The 20682-nt window shown below is 48.2% G+C and overlaps 1 protein-coding gene across 1 annotated transcript in view; it reads left to right on the plus strand.

The window, feature by feature from the left end:
- Positions 1 to 20682, plus strand: part of LOC105474549 (MAM domain containing glycosylphosphatidylinositol anchor 1) — a 66358-nt gene that overhangs the window by 24669 nt on the left and 21007 nt on the right. Inside the window, 6 exon segments of the mRNA XM_071097113.1 lie at positions 7564 to 7703; positions 13336 to 13510; positions 15892 to 16088; positions 16853 to 16985; positions 17242 to 17511; positions 19798 to 20127. Coding sequence (XP_070953214.1) covers positions 7564 to 7703; positions 13336 to 13510; positions 15892 to 16088; positions 16853 to 16985; positions 17242 to 17511; positions 19798 to 20127 — 1245 coding nt within the window.

The raw sequence follows: 20682 nt of genomic DNA on the forward strand, positions 1-20682 counted from the left end.
ACTCTTTTCACCCAGGCTGGAGTGCAGTGATATGATCTCAGCTCCCTGCAATCTCCACCACCTGAGCTCAAGCCATTCTTCCACCTTAGCCTCCCGAGTAACTGGGAACACAGATGTGTACCACCATGCTGGCTAAGTTTTTATATTTTTGGTAGTGATGGGGTTTCACCATGTTGCCCAGGCTGGTCTCGAACTCCTGAGCTCAAGCGATCCTCCTACCTTGGCCTCCCAAAGTGCTGGGATTACAGGCCTGAAGGTGCTTTTAATCAAGGTTTTTCATTTGTCTTGCTGTCTATCTTGTTTGGCCCTCACCCTAGTGTTGTATCCATGTGCATTTGGCAGCACCCCTACCTGTGGCTAGCAGCTGGGCATGGATTCTCTTATAGGGGATGGGGATCTTTGATGAAATTCCCCCATTCCAGTGAGAATTCTCTTTGGATCCTTAGTTGGCAGGTTGGAGTTTGTCTTAGTCTGACTCCCTGAGAGTTTGTGGCTCCCTCACTGGGCCTACTGGGTTCTGGAAGCCCCCACCCATACCTGTACACTTTGGGTGTATGCTTTCTGGGGAGGAAAAGAGTAAGCTGATAGGCCAGGAGCATTCTGCCTTGGCTGTGCTCATTAGGATGCTGCCCCAAGGGTGACGTGTCTCAGGCCACTTGGCTGTTCTCAACTAAGGGGTTGGGGAGGGGCGTGTTAACTCCTTAGCTGTCAGTTTTGTATTAAGTTTTTCTCCACTAGTTTTACAAAACATTGCTGTCTCTCAGGATGTTGAGGTGCTCTGCAATGAAGGGGGTTTATGGCCAAATACATTTAGAAAGCACTGAGTGAAACCAAGTTACATGGATGTGTTTACTGCAGGACTTTTCAGAGCCTTTAATGCTATACTTTGTGTGCAAAGTCTTTCTCACAGAGAGCGAGAGGAAGAACACGCAGCGTCCTTACTTGACAGTGAAGATCGTCTGTGATGGACTGTCAGTGAACGCTCTGTGGCACACAGGTTGGGAGAGGCTGTTTTCCTTTTCCATGGGGTTTCGTTGATAGAAATCAGGAGAGTAAAATAGCAAAGTCTCATAGACCAGAGGCAAGGAAACATACTTGGTTCTGAAATCCTGTTCAGTTTTTTATCCACCAATATGGTATCAAGCAAAGATGATCAAATCCAGCCATGCCTCTGAAATTCCTGGGGACAGTGAACAGAGTCCCAAGTTAGCAGGTGGAAGGCCTGGGTTTGAGTCTTGGCTGTGCTGCTGTCTCAGCGAGTGACTTGGACGAGACATTTCCTCTTCCAGGCGTTGGTCTCCTTCTCTGCCAATGGGGCTAAATGCGACTTTCCCTTTCTGCTTCACAGAACTGAGGCAAGGAGCTTGGAAAGGTACAGTGGACCCCAGGAAGGTGCCAACCCTCATCATCTGTGACAGAGAAGGCAGGGTCCTCTCATGCAAAGGGCTTGAAGACTGCAGGGGATGTGCGTTCTTGAGAGGAGTGCAGGATCATTTATAGAATAATAATGCTGGCTGACGTTTTTAGATTGCATACTGTGTACCAGGCACTGTTTTAAACACTTTACATGAGTTTCCTTATTTATTCCTCACAACAACCCCATTTTGCAAATGAGAAAACTAAGGCTTAAGTAACTTGCACAGCCAAGTGCACTAGTACCATGAGAAGGGGGATACTCGGGGAAGGGCTCCAGTCCTTCCCACTTTCCAACCCCTCTGAAGCCCTGCACAGCCCTCAGCATGAATTTTGAACATATTCATGAAACACCCCTACCCGTTTAATGACTGCTTTGAGCATTTCCACCCCTGGGTTGCATGTGTAGGGGTGCACAGCAGCTGGTCCCCTTTCCCTATCTCTTGCTCCTATTTCATCATCTTGGGAGCTGTCATTTATGGAGAGAGCACATACTATTTGACCAGGTGTTTTACATATATTGCATTAACCCCTCATACCAGCCCTGGGAGAAGGCATTATTGTTCTTATTTTATAAATGAAGAGGCCGAGGCTCAGAGAGGTTAAGTAATTTGCCCAGCATCACACAGCATCACCCAGCTAGTGGGTAGCAGAGCCAGGAGAATGGGCCCCAAATCGTGTGACTCCACAGCTGTGTGCTTTCCATCTCTCTAAAGCAGACCTTTTCTCTCCCCACGGTTCCTTATCACATCCCCCTGTTTTCGAGTCATCATAGCATTTAACACACTCTGAAACCACCCTGTCCATTTCTGTTTCCTTTTTTGCTGTCCATCTCCCCAGCAATGCTCTTTGAGAGCCATCCCTTGTTTGCTTTTCATGACAGTATCTCCAGCGCCCAGCACAGCGCCTGGCCCAGAAGGACTTATTGTTCGACAGACTGAATGAAAGGATTATGTCATGGTGTATCTGGAAATAGCCATGCCCAGGTTGCCGTCCGAATCAGGAGATGCTGCTGCAGGCAGTGCCTTCCTAGGGTGTGTGGAGCTGGATGGAGGCTGAGGTACAGTGGGGCAGGGACCCTTTGGGGTTTAGGGTCAGAAATATGGTTCTGGCCATTCCAGGGGTGACCTGAGCCAATGGGAGGCTGACTCATGCTAAGGAAACTCAGTGGGGGGTGATGAGCAAATTGAAAGGCCAAGGCCAAGGGGGACTAGGTAATTTACTACTAGTGAGGACTCATTTCAGAAGGAAAACTGTACCTGGAACCAAATCAGCAACGGGAAGTGGCTCATCAAGTAAGAGTGAGAATAAAGGGAGTTGGATAACTGTAATAGTAAATGGATTATCCTGGATAATCTCAATGGTTAATATCATCCCAGGACAGTAGATGCTGTTTTCTAAAAACCGAGGTGTAATTTAGAAGGTATAATATGGTGAAGTCCAAAGCAGATACCTTGATGTGCTTTTACTTGTGTATCCAGACACTGTGCAACCACCACTCAGATCAAAATGTCCAACATTTCCATCTCTCTTCTTCTCCCCATGAAAGTTCTCTTGGCCGGGTGCAGTGGCTCACGCCTGTAATCCCAGCACTTTGGGAGACCGAGGAGGGTGGATCACAACGTCAGGAGTTCTAGACTAGCCTGGCCAACACAGTGAAAACCCGTCTCTACTAAATATACAAAAATTAGGTGGGCATTGTGGCAGACACCTGTAATCCTAGCTACTTGGGAGGCTGAGGCAGGAGAATTGCTTGAACCCGGGAGGCAGAGGTTGCAGTGAGCTGAGATTGTGCCACTGCACTCCAGCCTGGGTGACAGAGCTAGACTCCATCTCAAAAAAAAAAAAAAGTTTTCTTATGCCCTTCTCAGCAAATAATCTCCCACCCCACCCAAGAGCAATCAGTGTTAGGCCTCTGCTACCCTAAGGTAAGTTTTTCCAGTTTTAAGTTTTGAATAAATGAAATCGCACACCATGAATTTTTTTTTTCTGTCTTTAGCATTACAATACACTGTATGTTTGTGTCTGGGTTCTTTCACTCAAATTGCGCCTGTGAGATTCAACAGTGTCATGTCTCTACCCTTTTTCACTTACGGTGAATATTCCTTTGTATGAAGATACCAGAACTTATTTGCTCATACAATTCTTGATGGATGACATGTAGGTTGTTCTTGTTTTGAGCTATTGTGAATAAAGCCACTGTGAATATTTTTGTACTTATTATTTGGTTGCCATAAGTACTCATTTCTACTGGGTACATATTTGGGAATGGAATTGCTACATCATGGGTTATACACCTATTTACCTTTAGGAGGTACTGCCCAAATTTCTTCCAAAATGGTTCTAGCATTTTAGAGTTGGGTGGTCATCAAAGGGAGTTGGATCATCTTTTTTTTTTTTTTTAGACAGAATCTCACTCTCTTGCCCAGGCTGGAATACAGTGGCATGATCATAGCTTATTGCAGACTTGAATTCTTAGGCTCAAATGATCCTCCTGCCTCAGCCTCCTGAATAGCTGGGACTGCAGGCACACACCCCCATGCCTGGCTAATTTTTGCAGTTTTTGTAGAGACAGAGTCTCACTATGTTGCCCAGGCTGGTCTAGAACTCCACGGCTCAAGTGATCCTCCACCTCAGCCTCCCAAAGTGCTGGGATTGTAATTGAGTCATCACACCTGCCCAGGAGCTGGATAATCTTAACAATGTCATCTCTGATATCCACTCATGGCCCCATCTCCAGTGGGAAAATACACCTGTCAGGTGACTAGAGGCCCTGTGTCTGCCGATCAGGCCCCATCTGCCCTGGCCTGTACTAGCTGTGCCCTAAGAAAGTCCAGCTCTCCAGCTCTTTTTCAATATTCCTTATCTGTCACCAAAGCTTCTGTCATTACAACACTGCCTTGCTACAGGCAAGCCACAGCGTCCAAGATTACAGCTTATCTTCCATTGGAGCCTGTTAAATCGATGTCTTCCTTGTTGAGAGGCACCCCAGGCCTCTTGGTCTTATCAGCAACCGGCATGCACATCATCTTTTGGTGGGTTGTTTCTTGATGAGATTTCCTGAGGACTTCAGCCACAGATGGCTATCTCTTTCACGTATGGTGATGTTCATGCATTTTTATTGCATGAGGTGACAGTTTTGGGCCCAGTTCCCAGATTCTGGAGTGCATCTTATATAGGGACGACTATGTGCTGATTACAAAATTCGTAGAAAGTGTGAGTTGAAAAAGACCTTAGAAGTCATCTAATCTACCCTTCCTATGGGTAGGGAAACTGAGGCCCAAGATGGTGAAGTGGCTTGCTCAAGGCATACATTGCTTGTCTCCTGACAGCCAGCCAGGTTCATTCCTCTGTGGCAGCCAGGCAGGCAGGATGGTCACCTGGACACTCAGACTCTGGGTTGGTAGCAGCTACCACTGTTTACCAAACCCACTGCTGTTTGCAGAGACCCTCATCATTAAACATAGCCTGTGTCACTCCCAATTGCTGACCAAGTTTAGTGACCTGCTGCCAGGCTACCTCTGGGGACTCTACCTCTGTGATTAGTTCATGTCTATCCCATCAGTGTTGGTGGAAGGCCCTGCTTGTAGCATCTGTAAAACACGTTACGACTCTACTAAGCATTTTTCATTTATCCTGTGTTATCATCACATCTACCATTGTGAGTTCTTAGGGTTGGTAGTGTTCTCTTCATTTTAGAGATGAGAAAACTCATGTCCAAAGGTCACTAGAGGTTTACCCTGTGTAATATAATTTGAGACTTTGCCCTGTCAGCTAGCACAGAGCCTCCCTATCCCTGAGGCCTGGTTCAAAAACTACCTCTTCCATGGAACCTTCTGTGGTTCTTCCTCCAGAAAATGGTGATGCCTGTTTTCTGACATCCTAGGGCCTTCTATATCTCTCTTATGTCCCCCAGCAACTTCACCATGGGATATCCTTATAAATCCGTTCATTCAGTGTTCGCTGAGTACCTGCTGTTTTCAAGGCCTTGTGCTGGAGATCCCAAGATAAAGCTCAAGGTCTGGTAGGCAGAAAGACAAGAATCCTGAATTTGACAGAAACACAGGCCTGATGCTTTGTTGTTGCACTGGGGGAGTGACGCACAGTGTAGACACATAAAGAAGGAAGGTGCCTGTCAGTCATGGGACATTTCCTGGAGGAAGTTGTACATTTTCTGTATCGGCTTTATCTTCTTATCTTCTTATCTCTGTTAACTGAGGAATCATGAGAATTATAAATTCAGATAAGAGAACTTTATTTCTTATAGAGGGTTGCGTCCTGTGGGGTGGCCATCCTGACAGGCTGGGAAGTGTAGCCTCTGGCAGAGACTGAAAGCAGTCACTTTGAAAGAGGAAAGGTGAGACAGGAATTTCTGCTGAACAGGTGGGCCAGGTATACATTTTCAACAGGTTATGGGAGGAGCTATGAATATTCACAAAGGGGGATGTACACATGCATAGTAAACAAATGTGCATGTTACATACATCTCATGTTCACTTTGGGGTGCAGACAACATTTAAATGCACCATAATCTGGCCTATGTGTCAAAAGGTGACACAGAAGACACAAAGGCACTTAGTGGGCAGCCTCTGTCAACTGGCCAGAACCAGTTCATGGTTGCTGGTCTTTTATCTGGAGAAAGCTACTGAAATCAGTCTCTTGTCTGATCAAAGGTGTAGTTATGGCTGGTGGAACGGGAGGCCAGTTAGTCGGTGTCTGGCAGTAGATGGTCTGCAATTGTTTCAATATTGCTTATCTCCAGGCCAGTGCTTGTTTAGCTGCTAGAGAAAACAGAAAGCCTTGTGGCAACGAGAACATGGCTTATTCTTTAAGTGTAGGGGGTGTGACTTACTCGGGCCTGGCATGACCTTAGGTCCTGTTTGTAATTTGATATCTCTTAGCCACAGTCTGTTCTATCACTCTTATGATTTCTATTTTAACACCACCGTGCCCCTCTTTAGAGCAGGGATGTCGTTTGTACCTCCTTGTGTTCCTTATACCCAGTATCAGCTCTTCTACTTCACTCTCTCCCTTCTCAGCTGTGAGCAGAACCTGTGAAGTTGGGGTCTTTTCCTCTTCCTAGAGTTTAAGCATTGGGGGGGCTGGGACGTGGTTTGCCTTTAGGACAATGGGGCTAAACAATGGGGCAGAGGCTATGACCTTGGCAAGTTCAGTCATTTCCCACTGGGCCCATCCAGCTACATCCTAGCTTTGGTCCCCTAGCCTGGGTCACAGCCCAGCCCTGGGCACTGTGAGAGAGGTCAGGGAGGAGCCGCAGCCTTTTGCCAGCTCCCAGGCCCCAACTTCTGTGAGCACTTCTGTCCCTTGGAGAAGAAGTTGGACACAGCCTCAGAGAGCAATGAAAAAACAATGAAGGCCTTTGGGGAGGGCAATGTGCAGCCGGGTGTGTGTATGTGTGTGTGTGTGCCTATGTGTCTTAGGTTAGGCTCTCTAAAAGCAAAGCCTGAGATGGTTGGGGCTGGGGAGTTATGGTTTAGGCAAGCTATTTGCTGGGAAAATGCTCTCAAGAGAAACTGAGGGAATGAGTGAGGCAGCCAAGCAAAGATGAGGCTCAGGAAGCTTAGCCTCAGCCTGTTTCCAGGGGAGCTCTGGAGTATGACAGCGCCATAGTCACCCCACCTGTGTGTGTGTGTGTGTGTGTGTGTGTTGCAGGGGAGAGGGGGTAATCTCCTAGGCATTTCTGGCCAAAGCAGCTCTCTTGGCTAAAGGCAATTCCCTGAGGAAGGCGAGTACCCTGAGCTGTCAGCAGCTGGGGATGGATGCACCTGTCACCTTGGGGAGCTGGGAGGGGCGCTGACGGCATCCACCGCCAGGACTGCTAAGATGGTGATGCTAACTGAGTGATGACCGGTCTGTACAGATGACAAAGCCCCTTCACACAGTCAGCCCACTGAAAAGCACAGCTCTTTTGCAAGGGGTTGGGGAACTGTCCCTTTTCTGAGTTCCTGGCCCTCCTGGTTCTGGCCTGGGGGTCCTGGGAGGATTCTTTCCTGGGCTCAGCAGGGGCAGGCCTCTGAGGAATGGCCTGGAGAGATCTGGGCTGACCCCTCCCCAACACCCTCAGGAGGGAGCCCCAGACTTCTGGCCTTGGCACCTCTTCTCTAAACCTCCTCCATCCTCTCTTGCCAGCTCCAGCCCAGGCCCAGATCGTGCATGCGGGCCAGGCGTGTGTGGTGAAAGAGGACAATATCAGTGAGCGTGTCTACACCATCCGAGAGGGGGACACCCTCATGCTGCAGTGCCTTGTAACCGGGCACCCACGACCCCAGGTAAGCCCCCAGCCCAGCCTTGCTCAGGCCCCTCCTGCCCTCACCTTGCCTGGGCTCAGCACTTAAGAAGAGACAGCAGGATACGAGGACTCATGATGCACCACAGCATGGAGGCAGAGAACAGGAGATGGGGGCTGGGGAAATAGCTGGAAAATTAACTCTGTGGGGAAGGGCTGGAGGCTATGGGCTCATTCACCTGAAAATATTGACGGCTGAGAGGAAAAATAGAATGCCGGTTGTTCAGTTCCACTCCAGTCCACGGATCTGTTGAGCAGACACATCCTTAGATGCAGCTTCTAATGTGTCTGCAGGCAGACCATGTGCCAGGCACCGTGCCAGGCACTTTCTCCAGTGTTTTCCCTTTGGAGCCTCACAGCTGTGCAGAGAGGAAGGCATTAGTGACCCCCTTTGCAGCTGAGGAATTTGCGACTCAGCGAGGTTGGGTAAACTCCCAAGCGCACGCAGCTCTTGTGAGGATGGAAGCAGACATTGAATCCAGAACCAGTGTCCTCTTAGTTTACTCTGCTTCCTCCCAGCATGTCCATCTTTGAGTTGGGGACTCCAGGAGTGGCAAGCAGCATAGAAAATGTGATCTCTATCTACTTCAGGCTTCTGGCAGGCAAGCTTCACACCCTTGAGGCTCAGAGAGCCAAAGCAATTAGAAAGAAACAGAAAATAAGAATCTGGGAATGCCAGATGAATTTTGTCACAGATGAAGTGTATGGCTCAAGCAGGAAGCAGTGGCCCATGATCACTGAGAGCTGAGGGGAGGAGGTGGGCTGAAGGGATGGAAGGAATTTGCTGATGAGCTGCTGTGACCTTTAATAGCAGCAGAAAGGGTGACAACTGGATCCTAGAAAGGACAGTGAAATACAAAATTCTTTTTCCTGGATCGTTTTGGGAACATAGATGACTTTAGTAGGTTTGGCCTTGAGACAGGCAGATGGACAAAAAACTATGATCACTGCTGCTGCTTCTCAAAGGCATGTTTTAGAAGGGAAAACAATGCTGCTGGATTTAGGTCAATGTCTGTGTCAGGTGTGACCATTAAAGGATGGATGGTCCTCCCTACAAGCCAGTGAGGCCGCTGGGTCATTTCTCCCTAAGGCTGCACTGGCCATCTGTGTGTGGCTCCTTATGTGTCCCTGTATGGGTCATGTGTGGTTGTGGCTATGTGTATGTGTACCTGGTTTTCTATTTCCATCAGTGGCTTCATTCGTTCTATCACCCAGGCGCAAACCCTTGGGCTCATATTTGACCTTGCATCTTCTCGTTCCTCACATCTAGCCAGACTCTGAGGCCTTGTTTTCTTTTCTTTTTCTTTCTTTCTTTCTTTTTTTTTTTTTAAGATGTGGTCTCACTTTGTTGTCCAGGCTGAGTACAATGGCGAGATCATAGCTTACTGTAGCCTTGACCTCCTGTGCCCAAGTGATCCTCCCACCTCATCCGACCAAGTAGCCAAGACCACGGGTGTGTGCCACCATGCCTGGATCATTTTTCCTTCTTCTTTTTTTTTTTTTTTTTTTTTTGTAGATATAGAGTGTCCTATGTTACCCAGGCTGGTCTTGAACTCCTGGCTTCAAGCATTTCTCCTGCTTCAGCCTCCCTAAGTGCTGAGATTACAGATGTGAGCCACTATACTGGCACGCCTTTCTTTTTATGTCTCTTGCGTGGGTCTCCTCCTCTCTTTTCTTCATTAGTCCTCTAGGTCAGCCTATCAGTCCTGTCCCTTGGTCCATTGCAGTATACTCTAAACTGACCTCCCAATCTCTCACCTCACCCCTCCTCCCATCTATTTTTTTTTTTCAAGGCAGGGTCTTGCTGTGTCGCCCAGGCTGGAGTGTAGTTGTGCAATAAGGCTCACTGCAGCCTTGACCTTCTGGGCTCAAGCAATCCTTCCCCCTCAGCCTCCCAAGTACCTGGGACTACAGGCGTGCGCCTCCATGCCCAGCTAATTTTTTTTTTTTTTTTCTGCAGAGACAGTGTTTCACCGTGTTGCCCATGCTGGTCTTGACCTCCTGGGCTCAAGTGATCCTCCCACCTCACCCTCTCAAAGTGTGGGGATTATGGGCATGAGCCACTACACCCGGCCCCCTTCAATCCGTTCCTGCACTTTGCTACCAGAATGATAACCCCTGTTGTGCTACATCATATCACTCCCCTGCTCAGAGACGTTCAATGGCTCCCCTTCATTTACCAGATTAATTCAAGCTCCTAGGGATGGCATTGAAGACCTTCTACAATCTGGCCTCCACCTGCCTCTCTTGTCTGATCTCCCACTGCCACCTTCCCCACACCCTGTGCTCCAGTCAGACTTGCCTCCCCATCATCCCCAAGTACAACCTTCCTGCTTTAGCTGAAGTTGCTTGCCTCTCCTAAAATGCCTTCTAGCTTTTTTGCTTGTTTCATTATAAGCAGTATTTATTGAGTACCTGCTACATGCAAGCAAAGTTATGGGTCCTAAAGATGCCCCTATAGTTTCTGTTCTCATGGAGCATCCAGACTACTAGAGAAACAAGGGAAATACCATCTCATGACCTACTTAGTGGTCAAGATGGGGGACTGAGGGAACATGGAGTGCCTCACTCCAAACAAGCTGTGAGAAGGAGGGATATCTGGGGGCCAGAAATGCAGACAAAATCTGCAGTGATGGCAGGGAGCAGAAGTTGAGGAACCTAGCCCGTGAAGAGACTGGCACTACATACACACTGTACTGATAGTTGTATTAACACACACATAAGGGGTATGCATTGAGGCTGCAGGTCCATCCATGGCTGGGAGCTGGAATTGAACTCTACCTAAAGCTGGAAGCTCAACAAGAGTGGCATCATCTATGATGAGGACCAGAAGATCTCTGTCCCACAACCCAGAGTCACTGCAGGGAACAGACTGTCCTTCAGGGTGTGGATATAAATGCAGCCACCTATGATATAGTATAACCCAAAACCTGTCTGCATTTTGCAATATCCAAATAGTGAGGAAATCCTAACCTGAGAAATCAACAAAAAAATGTTTTGGAATCTATGAACCCATGATCTTGGGTATAGGCAACCACCTATACCCAAGTAGTGAATGAGATCTGCACCACAAACAGGACCATAAAGGTCCAAATAGGACTTCTATGGAAGATGATCCCACTGAGTACAAACCTGTGGAGTAAAATTTTAAAATATTAAAAAATACAGTGCCAGAAGAGTTAGTCCATAGACTCAACAAGGTGAATCATTCACAACTGAGGAACTAGAGAAAATAGAGCAATTTGAAAGGATCTTAAAAATTAAAAAAAAAATTTAAATATTGGAAGAGATTATGGAAGGAATAGAATCCATAAGACAGGAGATTATAAACCCTGATCAGTTAGGTACAGAAAGAAGCAAACAGAAATCCTAGAAATAAAAATAATATAGTCTTTAAAAAATTTGGCCTCAGTACTCTAGAGATAGCTAAAGAAAAAATTAGTGAATTGGATAATAGATCTGAGGAAATCAGCCATGCATTTCCAATGGAGTCCAGGGAAGACAAAGAGACAGGAGGTGTGAAAAATAAGTTGAGACATGGAGGATACAATAAGAAGCTACAACATAAATTTAGGCATTCAAGAAGGAATTAATAGAAAAAGAGAGGAGGCAATGTTTAAAGAGATGAAGGGCCAGGCTCAGTGGCTCACATCTGTAATCCTAGCACTTTGGGAGACCAAGGTGGGAGGACTGCTTCAGACCAGGAATTCAAGACCAGCCTGGGCAACATAGTGAGACCCTAGCTCTAAAAAAAAATAATAATAATAATTAGCCAGGTGTGGTGGCACACACCTGTAGTCCTAGCTACTTGGGAGGCTGTGACAGGAGGATCCTTGAGCCCAAGAGTACCATTGCACTTCAGCCTGGGTGATAGAGCAAGACCTCATCTCTAGTGATTAAAAAAAAAAAAAAAAAAAAAAAGATAAAGACTGAGAATTTTGTAGAATTGAAAAAAGGTAGGAACTCTCATATGCATAAAGCATACCAAGGCTTGAGCAGTATGTAAACAAACTCCATCCAGATAAAATGTTTTATGTAAACATCAAACATCAAGTACAAAAGGATCAAATGTTTTCATGTCCCTATTATCTCTCCAAAGCACTCTCTAATCTGGTATGTCTTGCCTGAAACTGCCTCTAACTTTTCCCAGGTTTTGTAACCTCTAGGTCCATGTGGGTAGAGTCAAATATGGGCAGGGGACGAGAGCACCAACACTGTGGTCCTGGGTGGTCCTCCCTGCATAAGAAAGGTTGCCCTTTCACTTCTTCTCCCCAGCCTTACTTTTCTGGCCTCTGGCCTAACCTGTTCACCAGGATTGGGCTCCCTGCCCTGTCTCTGTAATAAGCAAGCCTCCCTACTTAAAGACTGAAATCTGTACCCACTGCCCCTGCCTCTGCCCCACTCCTTAGACTTAGTTATCTAAAACTGGTCTGTTTTACTTAAAACTCTGGCACCTTGAGTAATAGGCTCAGGTTTCTCATGCAATCCTTAGATTATAGAGAAATATAAATTTCTCTATAATCTAAGAATATAAATCTCTATAATCTAAGAATATAAATATAAATATAAATTTCTCTATAATCTAAGACAATATTAATATTAATAATCATAGAAATTTGTTGAATGACTAATGTATACCAGACACCACACATAGGTGATTTATACACTTCCTTTGTAAACCTCATAATAAAACCTTGCAGAGTGGGTATCATGGTGTATTAGTCATGTATTGCTGCATAACAAATACTCCATAACTTAGGGGCTTCAAACAATACGTACTGTCTCACAGTTCCTGTGGCACAGGAACCTGAGAGCAGCTTAGCTGGCTGGCTGTGGCTCAGGGTTTCTCACAAGGCTGCAATCCAGGTGTCAGCCAGGAGTGCAGTCATTGAAGGATGACTGAGACTGGAGGATCTTCTTCGAGGCTAACTCACGTGGCTGTTGGTCTGAGGCTTCAGTTCCTCCCCAAGTGAGCCCCTCCACTGGGCTGCTCAGGACCTGATAGCTGGCTTTCCCTGGAGTGACTGACCAAGATGGAAATCAGTATTTTTTTTTTTTTTTTGAAACGGTCTGGCTCTGTTGCCCAGGCTGGAGTGCAGTGACCTGATCTGGGCTCACTGCAACCCCCGCCTCTGGGTTCAAGTGATTCTCCTGCCTCAGCCTCCTGAGTAGCTGGGACTACCGGCACGCACCATCACGGCGCACCATCATGCCTGGCTAATTTTGTATTTTTATTAGAGACGTGGTTTCGCCATGTTGGCCAGGCTGGTCTCGAACTCCTGAGCTCAGGTGATCCGCCCGCTTGGCCTCCCGAAGTGCTGGGATTAGTGGCTCACCGCGCCTGACCGAATCCATTCTCTTAAACACACCGCTGCGCGCCCCATTTAAAGCCTCTTCCCTCTGATCCCAGATTCCCCAGCTCTTGACCCCGTGGCATCCTACCCCGTCTGTGCATTGCCACGTCTGTCTGGGTTCGTTTCCTAGGCCTGCGTGTGCCCCACGTGCGCGTGTGAAAAAGTATGGGAAAAAGGGGGTGCCGTTGCAGGGCACTCAGCGCTGAGGCCTCCACCCCGTGCGAGTCTGACAGTCTGACTCTGCCCCGCCCGGTGGCCCAGGTACGGTGGACCAAGACGGCAGGTAGTGCCTCGGACAAGTTCCAGGAGACATCAGTGTTCAACGAGACACTGCGCATCGAGCGTATTGCGCGCACGCAGGGCGGCCGCTACTACTGCAAGGCTGAGAACGGCGTCGGGGTGCCGGCCATCAAGTCCATCCGCGTGGACGTGCAGTGTGAGTTGAGGCCTTCCTCTCCCCGGGCCCTGACAGCCCAGCCTGGGCCAGAGGGCACCCCGGGGCTGAGGTGAGGTGGGGAAGTGGGGACGGGATGGGATGGAGAAGCTGACTTCGGTGGAGGAGCCTGAGAGGTACCGGGCGGTGTGTACCACCCTCTACCATCTACACCTTCGCGCCTGTAATCCCATGTGAACCTTGCAACATCCCTGTGAGGTGAGCAGGGAGGGCAGGATGGGTTGATTTACACCCCTTCCACAGATGAGAAAACTGAGGTCCCATGTGATTTGCCCACAGACAGGGTGTGGGGTAGCCTCAGATCTGAGATGAGGACACGGATCTCTTCCCCACTGTCCACTGCCCTTCCCACAGTACCTCATGTCTCTGCTTTTGTCCTGTGGCAGCTCTGAGATTTCCCTCCTTACTACATTACACACAGAACCAAGCCCCATTCCTTGAGTCCTTGCTGCTAGCTGCATGAGAAGCCCCCAGTCCCTACCTGTTCTCCATGGGTATGCCCCAAGAGCCTCTTTTCCTGAGTCATTCATCAGGCTGAGTCAGGTACCCAGAAACTGTTGGCCCAGCCCCAGGAGCCTGTGTGGCACCATTTTAAGGCTTAGAATGAACCTACCTATTAGCTATACATCCTCCCACTCCCTAAGTGGGACTCAGTAGAGTGGTGAACAGTGGCGTCCCAGACCTCTCTTCTGTCCCTCATCAGCCAGCCAGGGTCCTGCCGACCCCTGGAGCTGAGGGCCATTTCTCAGGTTATTGGCCCTGGAACAGGCTGGCAAGCATAGCCTGGGCCCCACCAATGCCTACCTCCTCTCATGACCATGGTGGTGACTTCTATCCCAGTGGGCTGTGGAAGGGGTAGAATGATGGGCTGCTGGGACATTCGTTGGAGGATGTTGGAATGTGTACTGTCAGTGCCTGTGACTCACAGCCACACATTAAGATCTCTAGGTCTTATGACCTATGGATGCCTGGGCCCTACTTCCAGAGATTCTGATGTAATTGATCAGGGGTGGGGCCAAATATCGATTCTTTCTTAAGCTTTTTAATTATTTTTTTAATTGAGGATTAATCGACAGAGTGTACTAATCTTAAGTGCAAAGGTTAATGATTTTTTACACATGTGGGTAAACAGCTTCCAGTTCAAGAGATAGAACATTTCCAGGACTCCAGAAAGTTCCTTCATGCCCCCTCCCAGTCAGTAATTCCCCCCGGAGACAATCATTGTTCTGACTTTTGACACTACCCATGAACTCTGCCAGGCATCAGTATTAAAAAGAAAATCTCCATGTAATTCTCTTGTGCAAACAAGGCCAAGAACTACTAAAGTACCTTAGTTTGCCAATGAGGAAACAGACCCAGAGAGAGAAGGGACTTAGGTGAGTCATACTACAAATTAACAGCTAAACTAGGATTTGAAGAAGCAGCTGCTTCCTCCATTCTGTGATGGGAGATTGCAAAGCTAGACACCCTCATGCAGGTCCCTGGGAGGCACAGCTCAGAGGAAGTCTGGGAAGGCATCAAGTCCTGTCATCTTGGCCAGGTGCGGCGACTCACACCTGTCATCCCAGCATTTCGGAAGGCTGAGGTGGGAGGACCGCTTGAGCCCAGGAGTTCAAAATCAATCTGGGCAATATGGTGAAACCCCATCTGTACAAAAAATTCAAAAAATTTTTTGAATTAACCTAATTCAAAAAATTAGGTGCATGCCTGTAGTCCCAGTTATTCAGGAGACTGAGGTGGGAGGATTGATTGAGCCCAGGAGGTTGAGGCTGCAGTGATTGATGATTGCACCACTGCCCTTCAGCCTGGGTGACAGAGTGAGACTCTGTCTCAAAAAAAAAGAAAGAGGCCAGGCTTGGTGGCTGACGCCTGTAATCCCAGCACTTTGGGAGGCCGAGGTGGCCAGATCAAGGTCAGGAGATCGAGACCATCCTGGCCAACATGGTGAAACCCCTTCTCTACTAAAAATACAAAAATTAGCTGGGCATGGTGGCGTATGTCTGTAATCTCAGCTACTTGGGAGGCTGAGGCAGAAGAAACGCTTGAGCCAGGGAATCGGAGGTTGCAGTGAGCCAAGATTGTGCCACTGCACTCCAGCCTGGCAAAAGAGCGAGACTCTGTCTCAAAAAAAAAAAAAAAAAAAAAAAAAAGAAAGAAAGAAATAAAGAAAGAAAAAGTAAAAGGAAAAAGTCCTGTCCCCTGCCTCTAATAGGTTGGTTAAGCTTGCAGGGCTGGGAGGGCATCTGGCAATCTGGAAATGTCTGTTGAGGACGGCTCAGCTCTTCCTAAGGGCTGCCAGGAGCCTAAGCCCCCTAACCTTGGGGTGACCCAGTCCTGACTTCATGGGGGCTGTGCCCTTGCAGACCTGGACGAGCCAATGCTGACGGTGCACCAGACAGTGAGCGATGTGCGAGGCAACTTCTACCAGGAGAAGACGGTGTTCCTGCGCTGTACTGTCAACTCCAACCCGCCTGCCCGCTTCATCTGGAAGCGGGGCTCTGATACCCTGTCCCATAGCCAGGACAACGGGGTCGACATCTATGAGCCCCTCTACACTCAGGTCAGGATGGGTAGCTGGCTCACCCCACACTTTTTCTCCTGCACCCAACAGGGGAGGGGGGGCATGGGGCTGAGTTTTTCGGACTGCCCTGATTTCAACAATTCTATTCTCACTTTGGAAACACACATTCTGATTGGAGTTCAGACAGCCTGGGGCAGAAAAATCGGATGGAAAGTCCAGGGAGCAGCAGTGAGGACAGGAGTGTCCCTGAGGCAACGTGTCCTCCAGGAACATTGCTAGTTAGAAAAGACACCCTCTAGGGGCAGACAGGTCATCCCAGTCTGCTGCTGGGTGGGAGAGTATTGGGAACCTATGGCCAGGCACAGCAGGACCTGGGGGCGGGGAGATGATTCCTCTTCCCATGGGCCCTGATAGTCCCAGGAGATGGTGGTGATGCCATTCTGCCAAGGAGGGCTTTCAGCAGTGCCTGTGGGCCAGCCCCGTGTTTGTGTGGGTTGTAAGAGCAAGTTCTCTTCTTACCCCTCCGTTTCCCAGATTGGAGAAACCAAGGCCTGGTCCTTGCCAGTGTACACCAGGGCAACCTCAGACCCAGAGAAGCCCATGATGAGGCACTGCCAAGGCTGTGGAGAGTGTAGCATCCACCCCAGGCTCAGGACCCCTGGGGCTAAATGGTGAGGGTGGGGGTGGGGGTGGGAAGAGATGAATTAGGTATTTGTGGTAGGCTCTGGTGCTGGGTGAATGAGTATGTGGGACCCCTGGAGACTCAAGCAGGCACCTCACCCCAGTGGTCCACTGCTACCCAGGGGGAGACCAAGGTCCTGAAGCTGAAGAACCTGCGGCCCCAGGACTATGCCAGCTACACCTGCCAGGTGTCTGTGCGTAACGTGTGCGGCATCCCAGACAAGGCCATCACCTTCCGGCTCACCAACACCACGGGTACAGGCGTTTTCCTCCCCATAATCCTTCCCTACCTGAGCTAACTCCCAACCGGGAGATAGTGCCCCACCCCACAGGGACTCCAGGCACGGTACCACTAATGTCTGGCCCCTCCCCTCCTCTTCCTGCTCTGTCTTCTCCCCTCTCATCTCCCCCGAGGGCTTCTCCAGCCTCTATGGTTTTTCTAGCCCCTTACTCTCCCCAACATCCAGCCCTGCCTCACAGTCCCCTAAGATCCCACTCCTTGTCCTCTTAGCACCACCAGCCCTGAAGCTGTCTGTGAACGAAACTCTGGTGGTGAACCCTGGGGAGAATGTGACGGTGCAGTGTCTGCTGACAGGCGGTGATCCCCTCCCCCAGCTGCAGTGGTCCCATGGGCCTGGCCCACTGCCCCTGGGTGCTCTGGCCCAGGGTGGCACCCTCAGCATCCCTTCAGTGCAGGCCCGGGACTCTGGCTACTACAACTGCACAGCCACCAACAATGTGGGCAACCCTGCCAAGAAGACTGTCAACCTGCTGGTGCGATGTACGTGGCCTCAGAAGGGGTGGGAGGGAAGCTGTGAGGCAGACAGGGTCCCTGGTCTTTGGGAGCTACCAATGAACTAGGAAAGGGGCCTGTCTGCTTCACTTTGGTAGGTGCAGAATGCAGAGGATGTTCCATGCCCTTCGATTTGCCTGCAATTCAGCTAACTGCCAGCAGATGGCAGAATGAATAAAATTTGCATAAAGCTTTATTGAAAGTTGACAATCTACATTTCCAAATGTAACCTCAACAATCCAAGAAGTAGGAAGGGCTAGGATTGATTACCTACTTTTTTTTTTTTTTTTTAAGATTGGGAAACAGGCTGAAAAAGCTAAATGGGGACATTCTAGGCTTCAAGAGTAATTTCCTGGCTTTCTCCCTGTAGAGTAGTTTCTATGTGATTAACTGAATTTAAGTGAAAATAATACACATTTCCATATGCCCTATATGGAAATCTTTATTAGGGAAGTATTTAAGTGAATCTGAAGATAATTACTAAATGTAAAAAATGATACAAAACTTGGAGCACAGTCTAAAGAAGTATAAACATTTTTCTTGTTAAACCTCAGCCTCAGTAATTAACTGCTCACTATGATCTTGATTTTGACACTCTGAATTAAGGAGAAAACTTTAAATTTTTCTGCTTGTGCGTCTTTAGGAATTTTTGTTTGTTGCTTTTCTTTCTTTCTTTCTTTCTTTCTTTCTTTCTTTCTTTCTTTCTTTCTTTCTTTTTTTAATGTATTTTGGCTACCTGAGAGCATTGATTCAAGTTGCCCTGAATATACACTCCCTATTTGGTTTTGGTTGTTGTTTTTAAAGATCCAGGCTTGTTTCCAGCTCTTTAGCACTTGAACGTAAAGTACAGCTTCTGCCAAACTCCACTGAGAGTCACTGATTACATGGACCGTCTTCATCTCTCACTGAGCAGTCTCTTTCTGACTCTCCTCACAGAAAGAAACTAGCTCTCTGTGACTTTTTACTTAATCAGAGCAAGAAAGAAGGTTAAAAATTGTGGCTAATGACTACTTTTTCCTTCGATGGTACTTTTCCCATCAGAAGATTATTTTTCTCCACCTGATTCCATTTGGCCTTTTAAGCCTGGGTTGGTAAGATCTCAATTTACATCAAATACTTACGGTCACCTCTTAGGGTGGCTATAGAGCTCGCTTTTCCCAGCGCAGACCTGACTCGTGCCTGTTGTGCCAGTGTCCTGTCCAGAAGGTTGGGTACCTGATTAAAAACTCAGTTTAACTCTTGGTTTATTTCAAACACGATCCACATTTTTTTTTTTTTTTGAGACGGAAGTCTCGCTTTGTCGCCCATTCTGGAGTGCAGTAGCGCGATCTCGGCTCACTGCAAGCTCCGCCTCCTGGGTTTACGCCATTCTCCTGCCTCAGCCTCCAGGTAGCTGGGACTACAGGCGCGCACCACCACGCCCGGCTAATTTTTTGTATTTTTTGTAGAGACGGGGTTTCACCGTGTTAGCCAGGAGGATGGTCTCGATCTCCTGACCTCGTGATCCGCCCGCCTCGGCCTCCCAAAGTGCTGGGATTACAGGCGTGAGCCACCGCGCCCGGCCATGATCCACATTTTTTAAAGAGGCCAGACCTTTTTCTTTCTAAAGGCTGTGTTATGTAATTGCATGTAAAGTGATTGTATTGGTCTCTTATTATAAAAATTACACACGCTTATTACGAAGAGTCAAACAGCACAAAAGGGTGAAATGTAAGAATTAAATTGTTAATTCTCCTCAGTTCCACTCTCTAGATAGAACCACTGTTAGATTCTAGTGCATGCTTCCAAATGTGTATTTTGCATATTTAAGGTTTAAAACAATGATAAAAAACAAAGCATTGTAGTGGTCAAAAGCTCAGACTCTGAGTTTGAATTCAAGATTGGTTACTTTTTTGGGCAAGTTACTTAAACTGTCTGAGCCTCAGTTCCCTCCTTTGTAAAATGGGGGTAATAAAGCATCTCCTTCAGAGATTCTGGGATGAGTTAAACTAATAAATCCATGTTGAGTGCCTAGAGCAGTGCCTCTCACATAGTGTAAGTTCTGTTTGGTAAAACCTGCTTTTCTGAGTGACCTCTTTGAACTTTTAAAGCACATCTGAACAAACAAAACAATTTCCAAGCAGAGAAAAGTGATAGTTTCACCTGGGAGAGTTGTAGCCCCTTATCCCCAGAAGGGCCAGTTAGAGGGGAGAAGCTGGGTCTGGGTTGGGGTGGGACATGGACCCCTGGAGTCAGGCCAACCCCAGCTACCCTTCCCTCCCCATCCACTCACAGCCATGAAGAACGCTACATTCCAGATCACTCCTGACGTGATCAAAGAGAGTGAGAACATCCAGCTGGGCCAGGACCTGAAGCTATCGTGCCACGTGGATGCAGTGCCCCAGGAGAAGGTGACCTACCAGTGGTTCAAGAATGGCAAGCCAGCACGCATGTCCAAGCGGCTGCTGGTGACCCGCAATGATCCTGAGCTGCCTGCGGTCACCAGCAGCCTAGAGCTCATTGACCTGCACTTCAGTGACTACGGCACCTACCTGTGCATGGCTTCTTTCCCAGGGGCACCCGTGCCCGACCTCAGCGTCGAGGTCAACATCTCCTCTGAGACAGGTGGGCAGCCGGAGGGGCACTAGGGAAATGTGAGGGGGTGGAGAGGCCCACAGACAGGAGGTAGTGGGGAGGCAGCGGCTTGGGGAAGGGAAGCCAGAGTGAGGAGGCCACCATTTGTTCATGCCACATGCTTTTACTGAGTCCCTGTTAATATGCCAGGCACTGTGCTAGGCCCTGGGGTAGAGTGGTGGGCAAAACAGGCTCTGCCCTCATAGAGCTTAGGAGAAAAGGCAAACACGTTTCAGATAGTCTCACAAATAAATATATCATTGCAAACTGCATACATGAGAGTCTGGAAAGAGTTCCCTGAGGGCAGTGCAGCCTCAAAGGGAGAGACCACACACCCTACAACCGTAGGGTGTGTAGAGGACTTGGGAGTTGGAATGTCTTAGAGCCAGGGCAGGGGCCCAGAGGTGTTTCCTCCATTTGGCTCATAGGCCTGATGCCTAGGGCATGGAAGTGTCTTAAAGGCCTGGACAAATAAAATAATTGGCTCCAAAATACAAAGAAACAACTGCACAATTAAAGCCAATAAATGCATAAATGTTTATAGAG

This window comes from Macaca nemestrina, chromosome 5 (assembly GCF_043159975.1).
Source record: "Macaca nemestrina isolate mMacNem1 chromosome 5, mMacNem.hap1, whole genome shotgun sequence".
Classification (NCBI taxonomy): Eukaryota; Metazoa; Chordata; class Mammalia; order Primates; family Cercopithecidae; genus Macaca; species Macaca nemestrina.